This window comes from Eulemur rufifrons, chromosome 29, assembly GCF_041146395.1.
Source record: "Eulemur rufifrons isolate Redbay chromosome 29, OSU_ERuf_1, whole genome shotgun sequence".
NCBI lineage: Eukaryota > Metazoa > Chordata > Mammalia > Primates > Lemuridae > Eulemur > Eulemur rufifrons.
The window spans coordinates 99637660-99650596 of NC_091011.1; the positions used below are offsets into that span (position 1 = coordinate 99637660).

Consider the following 12937-nt stretch of genomic DNA (forward strand, 5'->3'; position numbering starts at 1 on the left):
ATTTTATGATTTGAACTTTTTTTTTTCCCCCAGGTATTAATTTCTGGTGCACAAGTTCCCATCAGTCTAGAGGACCTAAAGTCCTTTACAAACTATTCAGGTAGGTTTTCACTGGTAGTTGTTCTTTCTGAAAATGCTGCAGACGACCATATTTCCAAAGCAGTTTTTCGTATAATGTTCTGTGTGGGTAATTTACATGGTTCAGAATGTGTAGTGAGGGTCACGGTCAGAGTCCTCATTCCGTTCCTGTCTCCGTCTGTCCCGTCTTCCTGCCACTCCCAGCATGAAGGGCGACCGTTCTCAGTGTCGTCGTGTATTCACAAAGAAGTGCAGGCGTAATTCTTTCTTTGGGGGAAGGGGGTTTCACACCGCTTTGCTGAGGGGAACTGGGGACAGAGAGCAAAGAAGGGTGTGGGACGATGAGATCGACGTCTTGGGCTGGGCTGGGGCCTCACCTCCCAGGCCTTGCAGACGTGGAAAAGCCGGGTTTGGTTCTTGCGTCCTTGCTCCGCGCTGCGCTGCGGTGTCTTCTCACGGCTCCAGTGGACGTCTGGCTGCTTCTGGTCTTTCGCTCCCCCCGCCCCCCACACACCCAGGAACAATAGTAAAAGAAAAAAACTGAAAAATGAGGCCTCATCAAAGTGTATGCTTTTTGATTAAACTTAAAACTTTCTACTCTTAAAAAAATGAAAAACAAGCCACATTTGGTGCAAAAATATTTGGAATACATGTATCTGACAAGAAACTTGTATCCGGAATGCATTAAATATTGTAAATACAATAATAAGGAAAAAAATACCCAGTTACAAAAATAGGTAAAAGTCTTAAACAGCCACATCCCAAAAAAGTCGCACAAATGGCCCATAAGCCAGAGAAAGATGCTCAGCGACCTTCGTCATCAGCGCAGGAGAAGGTGCAGCCGTCAAAAGATTGTTCAGGGTTGGAATTGGTGTCTTTTGGGTATTTATACTTTTTTAAAATTTATTTATTTAAACTAACCTCATTATAAATATATGGGAACAATGAAAAGAAAAAGACAGAAGTGACCTGGCGACATGTGCCTGTAGTGCCAGCTACTCGGGAGGCTGAGACGAGATCGCTGGAGCCCGGGAGCTCCGGGCAGCGTTCGGCCATCGCGGTGCCTGCGGGCAGCCGCTGTGCGCCAGCCTCAGCAGCACCGCGCCGGTCTCCAGAGAAATCACCCTCAATTCCAGTGTTCTAAAACGACCACTGTTGTGTTGGTGCCGTTTCTTTAATCATATTGTCTTATTCCAATATTTTCATGCGTTTTGTGGTTATATATAATTTATGCTGTACATTCTGAGGTTTTATGTTTAGCATCAGTAATATTTTCAAGCTGCTATTCTTCTTACGGTTCACATATGAGATTAGATATATCATGATTTATTTAATCTTATAGTGAAAAATTTTGTATGTGTTTCTATGTGTAAATTTTTATTTTTATGGTAGAAGCCCAGAAGTAAAATTACTGTGTTTTTTCCTTTTCGTGGGAGGAGAGGGTGCAGCCGAGGAAAAACTTTTCCTCTACTCTCTTATTTATGTACGTGGAGCCTGTGAATGAAACTGACAAAAAACGTAACAGGAGAAAAGGCATACAAATTACTTGCCTGGGGGCACATGAAAATATTTTCACAGAAAAGTGAAGGCCAGGCGCGGTGGCTCACGCCTGTAACCCTAGCACTCTGAGGGGCTGAGGCAGGAGGATCGCTTGAGCCCAGGAGTTCACAGCCTGAGCAAGAGTGAAACCCCGTCTCTCATAAAATAGAAAAATTAGCTGGGCATGGTGGCACATGCCTGTAGTCCCCGCTGTTCTGGAGGCTGAGGCAGGAAGATCGCTTGAGCCCAGGAGTTTGAGGCTGCTGTGAGTTATGATGACGCCACGGCACTCTAGCCCAGGCAACAGAGTGAAACCCTGTCTCAAGAAAAAGATCAACAGCCTTCATATAAGAGCTAAAACTTTGAAACTTATAGGAGAAAACAGGTAAATCTTTGTGACTTTTGATTTGACAATGGATTCTTAGATATTACACCAAAAACACAAGCAACAAAAGAAAAAAGAATTTAGACTTTTGAATTTAAAAACTTTGGTACATCAAAGGATAACAGTGAAGGCAACCTACGCAATGAGAGAAAATATTTACAGATCACATATCTAGCAGGGGTCTGGTACCTAGAATATATAAAGAACTCTTACAACTTCACAATAAAAAAGTCATCCCAATTCAAAAATGAAGAAAGGACTTGAATAGACATTTCTCCAAAGGTGATACACATGTGTAATACGTGCCAAGAAAGTGCCGAGCCATCACTCATCATTAGGGAAACGCAAATCAAAACCACAGTGAGGTCCCCTTACCACTCGTTAGTGTGTCTGTTATTAAACAAACAGAAAGTAACAAGTATTGGGGAGGATGTGTAGAAATTGGAATGCTTGTTCATTGCTCGTGGGAAGCTAAAATGACATAGCTATCGTGGAAAACAATCTGGTGTTTCCTCAAAAAGCTAAACATAGAGTCACCGTATAGTCCAGTGGTCGTCCCAGGTGTGTGCCCAAAGCGGTTGGCAGCAGGCACCCAACAGAGGTCGGTACGCCCGTGTCCGTAGCAGCGTTACTCACCAGAGCGGAGTGGAGACAACGCAGATGTCCATCGAGGATGCGTGGATGAGTAAGTGTGGTCTATACATACAGTCGAACATTGAGTCTCAGACAGAAGAGCTGTCTGATGGTGGGGACGGGACTGGTGCTGCCTAGACCAGACGGCAGGTGTGCACGGCCGTGACACAGAGTACGCGGCAGGTCAGGAGAGAAGCCCAGGTGCTCTGACTGCAGCCCTCACTGGCACACGCTGACTACGAGAACTTCCCACACAAAAGGCGCCCTGTCTGCAAGGCCCCGGGGACAGTTCGAGAGCAGACGGGAGGCCAGGTCAGACTTTGAGTCGCCGGAAGTTGGGTGACAAGCCACCTGAAAACAAGGCTTAAAACCATTTCGGCCTGTGCGTCCTTGTTAGTATCAAGGGGATTGAGGGATGAAGACAAATCTTATTTGTGGATTCAAAAAAAAGAAGGAATGACGTTTTGATACATGTAACATGGACGAATCTTGGAAACATGATGCTGAGTTAAATGAACCGGCAGGAAAAGGACGGACATTAGTTGGTTCACCTTGACTAGGCGGAGTCGCGGGCACTGAAAGCAGGTTTGTGGCTGCTGGGACCTGGGGGGGGCGGGGGTTGCGCTCTGCAGCCACACGGTTCCCGTCGGAAACCGACGGTGGTAAGGGACGCACAGCAACGTGGGTGTCAATGCCACTGATTCTACACTTAAAAATGGTTTAAATGGTGACTTTTATGTTACATATTTTGCCACAATAAAAAAAGCCCTACCCAGGTTCCTGGTCCCGTTGGATGCTGTGTTTATGTGGAGCATCCCACAAGCACATTCATAGCGACAGCAGGTCTGAGGTGAGAGGGAGCTGTTTGAGGAGGTGGAAATGTTCTAAAATTGTCATGTGCTGATGGCTGCAAAGCAAAATTTGCTAAAAATTATTTTTACACATACGTATGTTTATGTGTGGGGCTCCCTTGCTATAGTGAATCTGTATCGCTGTAAGTTCGGACTCTGTGTGTGAAGGCAAATAATACCTAAGGTCACACTGTCCCCACTATCAAGTCACAAGTTTAAGAAGATGAAATCAATCTTGTCTGTCCTTTGCCAAGAAATTGTCTTGGGTTGTTTGCATTACCCTGTCGGCACTGAAAGTTTATACCTTTAATGATCTTTGCTATTCCAGTAAATAGGTTTAAAATATTATCATACTCATTTTGGTGCCAGTTAATACACTTAAGATATTTTATTGGTGTTATTTCTGTAGTATATTAACAATGAGGGAACAATATATAGCAATTATTTTAGTTTTAGGAAGCACTTAACTAGATTAAAGGCTGTAAGTAGCAGATAGTAAATTTTAGAATAGTTGTCAAATCATACACCAGGATTCGTTGTTAGCCATGGTCTTATTATCAAAAGGATAGTAAGTTAGTATCAGAAGGCGAGATGATAAAATTAGACACTAAAATCACATTGGGAAAATACCTAGCTCTATTAGAAATAAAAATCTCATTGTCTACTACTGTTTTTAGATGTGACCACATGTAAATCCCTTATTTAGAGTCTACACCTCAACAATGGTTTATTTTTAACTACCGGCATAGTTCCTAAAAAACAGACTCCTTTGTGGTATCTTCTGGTGTTTGTCTTGTAGCGACAGACATTCCTTATTCTGGCTTCTGTCTCTTTGATCCTTCTCACGTTTGCCTCTTGTACTTGCCCGTCAGGCGGGGTGGGGGCGGGGAATCTGCCTTTGCAGGTGCAGTCGGCCCTTGGTATCCGCGGTGCCCTACCCGTGAATTTAACCAAGCACAGATTGAAAATACTCGGGAAAATGGATTGTTGTATCTGAACTCTTCTCATTGTTCCCTAAACAACGTGGTATAACAGCCATTTGCATAGCCTTTACGTTGTGTTAGGTATTACAAGTAATCGAGAGGCGATTTGAGATTTAAAATATTAGGAAGACTTGGGTGGGTTATGTGTGAATACTAGACTCTGTATAGAAGGGACTTGAGCGTCCATGGGTGTCGTTGCCCGCAGGGTTCCTGGGACCAGTCTCCACTGCCACCAAGGGAGGACTGTGCCTCATTTCCAACACTGACGAATATCTGCGCATCTCTTCACAGGCGGTTACTCTGCTGACCATCCTGTCATTAAGATCTTCTGGAGAGTTGTGGACGGTTTCACTGATGAGGAAAAGCGCAAATTGCTCAAGTTCGTAACAAGCTGCTCTCGACCGCCGCTCTTGGGGTTTAAGGTAGGCGACTTTCGTGCCATTTGCTCTGCAAACTGAAGTGAAGTAAGAAAGGCAGCAGGACGTCCAGCAGGGTTGAAGGATGTTGTGTTGGGCACGTTGTTTTCAGGGAAATATTTAGGGTGTGCAGTTTTTGTGACATCAAATTTACTATTTTTTACTATGTTTTTATTTTCAGCTAGATTTTTAATCATTAAGTGTTAGTTATTATTTGCTTATCCCAATGCTGGTTTTATTTGTGTTGCTTTTTACTGGGCTCCCGCCCAGCCTGTTCATGCGGTGGTGGCCCGTGGTGGCCGTGGCTGCCTGTGAACAAACCCGCACCTGTGGACTGTGTATCGTGTCACAGGTGAGCGGTGCGGCCCCTTCCTGCTGACCTGGGGCGAGCGCGGCCTGCAGGCGTCGATGCTGCACACTCGGGGGTGGGTCCCCGTCCCAATCGATCGTTCGCTGTGACCCAGCCTCATTTTATCACTTCTGAAAATCAGTTTCAATCTGATATAATTTGGCTTATTTTTAGCACCTGAAATTTCTTGAAAGCCATCTAATGTTTCCTGTGTTCATCGTAAATTAAAATAAAACAGTATTAGTGTTTGCAAGTACACACAATGGTATATAGATATATTGTGGATTAATATCGAGTTAGGTAAGCATTGTACGTGGCTTGTGCTTATGAAACTTAAAAGATACGCATTCACTTTCAACGAATCTTTGATCAGAAAGTTACATTAAATATTTTATATTTCTAATTAAAGTTACTCTTTTAACTTTTTACTTTGAAATTATATTAAACGTATAGAAAACTGAGAATTGGACAAAAACTTAACCCACGTTGACCAGTTATTAACGTTTTGCCACATTCACTTTATTACTCTCTACATATTTCTTTTCTGGGTGGTTTGAGAGTGGATTGAAGACATCGTATCTTTTTATTCCCTAAGTGTTTCAGCATATGTTCCTGAGGATGGGAACATTCCTGGAAATAACCACAATTAAATGATCAAAAGCAAGGAAACGTTACGGTGACAAACAGAATGACGTCATCTACTCCACTGATTGCAGAGTGTGTGCTGGGTGGCCAGCAGCGCAGCGTCACTGGAGAGCTCATTAGAAACGAGCGTTGTCAGGGCTCACTTTGGCAGCACAGACACGGCCCCTGCACACAGATGACACGCAGGTCTGTGGAGCATTCCGTGTTTTCCCTTTTGTTGGGAAAGGGAGCTGCTAGATCAGCTGCGTGACGTCTGTTCACTTACGTTGTTCTTCATTGCCAGCTGCTGCTGGAAGACTTGTAAGTCCCTTTGGCAGTGGTCGGGCACAGTGGCTCACGCCTGTAATCCTGGCACTCTGGGAGGCCAAGGCGGGAGGACTGTTTGAGCTCAGGAGTTCGAGACCAGCCTGAACTGAGCAAGGACGAGATACCCCCTGCCCCCGTCTCTACTAAAAATAGAAAGAAATTATATGGACAGCTAAAAATATAGAGAGAAAAAATAGCCGGGCATGGTGGCACATGCCTGTGGTCCCAGCTACTTGGGAGGCTGAGGCAGAAGGATTGCTCAAACCCAGGAGTTTGAGGTTGCTGTGAGCTAGGCTGTATACCATGGCACTCTAGCCTAGGCAACAGAGCCAGACTCTGTCTCAAAAAATAAATAAATAAAATAAAATAGGAAACATAAAAATGAAAGAAGCCTGACCTCTTACCACAATGAATATACTGAGGGTAAACTCATCTATTAAAAGAGAAAGACTTTCAGGCAGGGTCAAAAAAACTCTACTGTCTGCAAGCGACACACCTAAACAAAGCCATCCAGAAAGACTTAGTGATACTTCTGTCTTAGCGTATAATTCCTGCCCCCCAAAAACAAATAGTTGGATCTACTTTATAATTTTAAGCATGTCTTGTAACCAGATATGAAAATTGGCCCCGAGCGTGTGTTGAAGAGCAGGTGACACCTGAAGGAGCGAGTCTTTGCTGTGTGTCCTCGGGCTGAGGGTGGCGTCTGGACTCTTGCTGTGTGAGGGTGGCAGGAGCGGGAGGCACCCAGGGGAGATGGCCAGTGGCTTGAGCAGTGGAGCCAGTAAACGGTTTTTTGCCATTTAATGATATAAACAGTCATTAAATTAAGTAAATTTTTATTAAAATGTTAATACCATTAGGTCGTCTTATCAGTAACATTTATTACGATAGACAAGGCTTCTAGTACTTCGTTGCAAAGCCATGCCAAGCCTAGCGGTAAGAAGAGCATCTGGTTTCAAGACAGGAAGGTTGCAGGACCTGCTCCCGTCAGAGCAGAGGGGAGATCCAGAATGCTGTTGGCTCCTGGCTAGTTAGTTGATGCCGGTCATGCCAGCGGCAGTGAAAACGAGGAGTTCTGCTGGGAGGAGTAGATCGCAGACATCATTCTGATAGCCAGCGACAGAGCCAGCGAGGAGAAATGACCAGGTGTCCACGAGCCCTCGTACCTTAGCAGCACTGCCAGGCAGCCACGGCACCTGTGTCCTGTGGTTGGGGGAAAGGAGGGTGAGGGACGTACGTGAACTTCTGAAGTCCCTAATAGAGTCATAGTGAAAATGCTCTCGTCCCTGATAACGGTCTCTGTGTAATCCCAGTTGAGTTACTGTACTTCTTTGGAAGCCGTGAGACAGTCTTCCTGATTTGGATGTTTTTGCAAGGATCTGACATGTATGATATGTGACATTTAATTGAGTTTCCCATGATAAATGTTTTTGCGGTTGTCATTTGTTAGACATCAAATTGTAAAAATCATCTTACTGTTTCGGCTTTCCCGTTAGCTCCGCGTGCCTAGTGAGGGGCCGCCAGGGTCGGTTCCCGTGGAGGGGTCTCGCGGTGCAAGCGTGTGCAGAGCAGGCAGGATTTAGTTGTGAAGCTTGTTAGTGCCAGATCATTGGAGAAGAACAACATCTGCTAAAGCTAATTAAAGTTTAATATGTTTAATAAATGTGATTGTTACAGACAAAAAAATCATTAAGGTGCTGTAGAAATTGTTAAGTTACCATCAGGACACATAATAAATTGATGGCTTTTCTCACTCTGAATTAATGCAAATTCCCGTTGTACTGTATTTAATTATGCACAAAATGGTGCCCTTGACTCAGACTTCAGTGAAAAACTTCATTTTTTTACTTTTAAGACTCCAAGTAGGAAATTCAATTAGCATTAGGAAAGAACCACTAAAATGTGGCATTTAACTACAAAATATGTTTCAAGCTTCCCATTTACCCCAAAGCTTTGCCAGCCCTCACTGGCCCCTGCCTTCAGAAATCCTTTTCTGTTTCAAAATTTGATGCTTCCATTTTAGTTTAGTTAAGCATTTGAGAAAATTACTGCCCTCATGTACTCAGAATGCTGAATAATAAATGTAATAAATGTTCTTTCTGGTTCTCCGTTGGTTCCTGTTCTAACATTTTTATGAGAGATTTAAAGCAGCATATAAACTATAACTAGAAAAAAAAACGGTGGTTTTTAGCACGTTATGCCACGTTTTTTTTTTTAAATGAAGTTTATAGTTGAAAGTAGAGAGATCTAGAGGTTGATAGAAGAAGCACAATATAAGACTCTTTGTAGCATCTTGTGGTCTCTCTGTGTGTTTTGCCTCCATCATAAAGATACTGGTGATTAAGTATATGAAAGGGAAAAAAAAAATCTATATTCTTTCCCATCTAACCATTATTGTTCTTATGTTTCCTTCCTTTTATGACTGTGTTTGTATCCGTATCTATACATATGAGTATGTTAATGTAGTCATGCATAGTTTTTAAATATAATTTTAGCTGTATCCTATGTTCAATTTTTTAGGCTGCCTTTTTCAGTCAACATTGCATAAGGATCATTTTTTCCTCGTCTTAAATATTCTTTGAAATACTGTTAATAAATTTCATAATGTCCCATCATATGAATTTACCACATTTTACTTGCTGTTTTTTACTAGTTGTTTACAGCTGTTTCTTCCTTAGGGTGCCGTGAGCATCCTTGTGCAGGAATTACTGTCTGCATCTCTGACCGTCAGGGTGCTGTCCCTGCGCAGAGGTGCCGGGCCTCGGGCAGGGACGTGTAAAACCTCCTGCTGGGGCTGCCTGTCCCTCCCAAAGAGTTATGCTCAGTGATGCCTGGGGTGGGGTTACTCAGGAGGAAGTGTGACTTCCACAGTTGACCTTCGCGCCTGGCGTGAAGTGCGGTTGGTCTGCTAGTCACAGCACCGCGGGAGAACCGCCCGCCAGGTTCTGCACTGGACCCACCGTTTCGAGCTCCAGGCCTCTTTCTCTACACATGTGCAGTGAGGAGTTGAACTAGATAGATCTCTGAAATCCGTGCCAGATAGTAATCCACACCGGCTGGGTGAGCAAGCAGATTAAGGCCAATCTGCACTTCATTTTTTTCCTGTTGGAAGGGAGCACATAAATCACATCTCTTGTATCTCAAATTTGAGGCAAGTAGCTAATGATGTTTGCGTATAGGAGGAAAGTGCAGTCACTGGTTGTTTGTAACTATCAAAGGACTGACACATCCATAGATCTCGTGCCTACGTCTGCATTTATCAATGCCTGACAGTTAGGAGTTTCGGCTGTGGGTGTATTTGCACAGTCGTGGACTTGCGTACACAGTCCTTCATTACTTCATTGTTCCTAGACGCCGAGAAGACCCAGGTGCCCGTCAACACACTGCACTGCACACGTGCAGGGACCACTGCTGCCTGGCGTGTGAGCGAGGCCGCTCCTCACAGGGGAAGTCACAGGCAGGACAGTGTGTATGGTGTGCTAGCATTTTATATTGTAAAAGATAGGGGAAGGGAGAACGTGCTTTCCCGTCTGTGCTTTGAATCTCGGTGTAAGGGTGCTTAAGATGCTGGTATCACTGGTTTTTCATGGCAAGGGGAGGAGGGTGGTGGGTACCTGCCACACAGGGGTGAGAATTTTTACACCGTGCCTTAAAAGATAGCCAGAGTGTCACTATCACATCTAAAAAACAACATCAATTCCGTAATGCCATCAACGCTCAGGTTTCCCTGGTGATCTTTCTTAGGTTCAGGTGTGACGGGCTGCATTCCATGCACTGTGCTCGGCTGTGTGTGTCTTCCGTCCCTGTGGGCGTCCTGCCTCCCTGGGCTTGGCCTTGTCATTTAATTAATGGAAGAGCTGGGTTGCTGCTTTGTGTATCTTATCAGCTGCTAGTTAGGGGTCTCCTAACGTAGCATACGTTTCATGTCCTCGATCAGTGTGCGAGACCTGAGGCCGTGGGTCCCCCTCAGTGCCGGGTGGGTCCTTGTCACTCCTGCACCCCTGGGTTTCAGCCGTCATTCAGCACCTCGGCCTGCGCCATTCTTTAAATGTGGTTACAGAACAGGCATATTCCAGTTATGTCGTTTTATCATTTAGTAGCTGAAATTTTCTATAAAGGAAAACTTCATTTTTTCTCATCAACTATGTGGTTACCCTGAGGAGTAGGTTTTACAGGAAGGCTAGAATACATCTTGATTATTTTTTATTTACCAGTTTTCAGAATCATGAGTAGATTAACTAGCATCTTCCAAAGGCCAACCAATAAGTTTTTTTTCTACCTTTTTTTTTTTTTTCTTTTCTCTTTGTTTTTCTTCTTTTGACTTTTTTTTTTCTTGGAGTAAACTGGTACCAAAACCGGTAAGTTTTGTTTCCTTTATTATCATTGGGAAGTCATGGGCTTTAACATTTGATGTGTTTCAGTCCATTGCAGTTATTCTTTTTCATACCCTAATCGCCACACCTTTGGGCAGGGGGCTCTCCGTCCGGTGTTCTCTTGAGAGTTTTAACCCGACCCAGGTGGTCTGGGTTTGCTTCCTGTGGGCTGGAACAACAGGACGTTGGCACTTGCTGGCACACGTCCTGGCCACCCGGGGCTCAGAGGTTCCCCGGGAGCCCCAGTTCCTGTCACTGAGAAAGGGGACCCAGGAAACCGCAGCCCCAAAACGGGCTCTGCTTGTTGCCGCCCGGCCATCATCGTTTCTGGGCCTTTTCAGTGGACGGAGAAAAGAGAAGAATTGATCACGAGTTCAAGCTCAGGTTTTCTATTCAAATTTAGGTTGATGTGGTTTTATTTCTTTGACTTTATATTAGGGTCTTCTTTTTACCAGAGGTAATCTTGATTCCTGTTAGCTCCTTTGGTTGATCCAGTAAGTTGGAGGATCCTAAAAATTGTAGTTTTATAACATTTAGTTTTATAATGGTTGTATGTAATACTTTGTGAGTTTAGAACAGCAATACCAATAATTTATTATGATAGCATTTCTGAAAACAGTTTAAGAGTCTTTTGTGATTCTAATACACTTGAAATAGTTCCTATATGACTAAGTCACCAATAAATATATGCGTTTATTTCATTTTGCTTTCAATGGCTAGAGATTGCTTTTTTCTCCCATTTTAATTAGATTTATTTTGTTTTTTTGTTGGTTCATATACATAGTTCCTAAGTGAAATCTACAAAATGAGGTTCATTTGAAGAAGTGAACGCACAATATTTGATGTCATTTAGAGCTAAGTTGTCAGTGTAATTTTTTAAAAAGCAAATGTGGTTTTGGGGAAATGACTGCAACAGTTAACTTTTTACTGATCAAAGCAAGGAAAGCGTGTGTGCTTTCTACAATTCTCATAAGCGGTGTTTGTCAAAGCCACTTCCTGTGCGTGCCGCGGGCTGTTTTCCAGGAGCTGTACCCTGCGTTCTGCATCCACAACGGCGGCTCTGACCTCGAGCGGCTCCCCACGGCCAGCACCTGCATGAACCTGCTGAAGCTGCCCGAGTTCTACGACGAGACGCTTCTGCGAAGTAAACTTCTGTACGCCATCGAGTGTGCTGCTGGCTTTGAGCTGAGCTGAGCTCACGCTGACGCGGGATCCGACCCTCTGCAGAGAAACCGAGCGGCCTCCGCCAGCGGCGCCTGCCCAAGCCACGGGGGTGCACGGCCGCCACGGCTCTCCCGGGCCCCTCCCTTCTGGCATTCCTCCCTCCCTCCATCCTGTCAGTGATTTTTATTATGATGTGGTCACTTATTTAGATGGACATTGCTTCTCCAATAACTTAGAATAATAAATGTTATGTGCCATGTGGCTAATTCAGTGATTTTGCCAGGAAGAGCACAGTTTTAGACCAGTGGCAATGGAGTGGAATAACCAAAGACAAAGCTTTGGCTTTGCGATGGGGTCGGGGCTCCGGGGCCACAGCTGCTGCGGTCGGCCTGGGCCGCGGGCGGCAGACGCAGGGTCGGGGCTGAGAGGCAGACGGGGCCTCTGCTGCTCGCGGGGTGGATTGTTTACAAGCCTGATTGTTAATACTGAAGGCGTTTCTTTTTTCTGCTGCCTTTTCCCAAAGTGGTTAGGTCTGGAAAATAGCTGGCGATGGTGATTTTCATCTGCGCTTTCTAAGCCACCTCCCCGCCCTGAGGCCAGCAGTGCTGGTAACCCCCGGTGCCCCCCCGGACCTGGACCTGCGTACGAGGGCTTGGGGGTCACTGTCTGTGGGCGTGAGGGGGCTTCACTCACTGTTCTGTTTCTTTCTCAGCTCTGTGCCTGGAGAGCGTGCGGGGGAGGTAGAGGAGGAGGGTCAGCCCAGCTCCGACCACGTCCGTGTCACCCACAGTACCCGGTGACTTGTGGGAGGACAGACACTGTGGTGTCTGTTAAAGTGGCGGCTGCATCTTTGTCCCAGTGCCTGCCGGGCCGGGCCTCTCCGTCACGCACTCTCCTTCCTCGCCCCTCCTCGCCCCTCCTCGCCCCTCCTCGCCCCTCCTCGCCCCGGCCGCGCCGCGGCCCTCCTGGAGATCCCGGGCGGCTCTCCGTGCTCGGCGCCCTCTGCTCCTGGTGCTGCTTTGACACGAAGACGGGACAGTCCCTGGTGCATGTCGGGGAGGAGGAGCGTGGGGCGATTCTTGTAATGAGGCACTTTATCAAGACCTGACTTGTTGCTGGGTGATTTTAGTCTCTAAGAACAGAAAACGTTCCAGCGCCTCGGCCACGGGAGCAGAGCTGTGCTGATGCTGCGGGTCGGAACCTCGCTGTCTCTCC

At 45.4% G+C, this 12937-nt stretch overlaps 1 protein-coding gene across 2 annotated transcripts in view; it reads left to right on the forward strand.

The window, feature by feature from the left end:
- Positions 1-12642, forward strand: part of UBE3C (ubiquitin protein ligase E3C) — a 109983-nt gene extending 97341 nt beyond the window's left edge. For both annotated transcript variants that reach the window (XM_069461294.1, XM_069461295.1), the window contains 3 exons: positions 34-100; positions 4761-4891; positions 11582-12642. In XM_069461294.1, the coding sequence (XP_069317395.1) occupies positions 34-100; positions 4761-4891; positions 11582-11752 (369 nt within the window). In that variant the 3' untranslated portion in view covers positions 11753-12642. The remainder of the gene's footprint in view (positions 1-33; positions 101-4760; positions 4892-11581) is intronic.
- Positions 12643-12937: the final 295 nt, after the last annotated feature.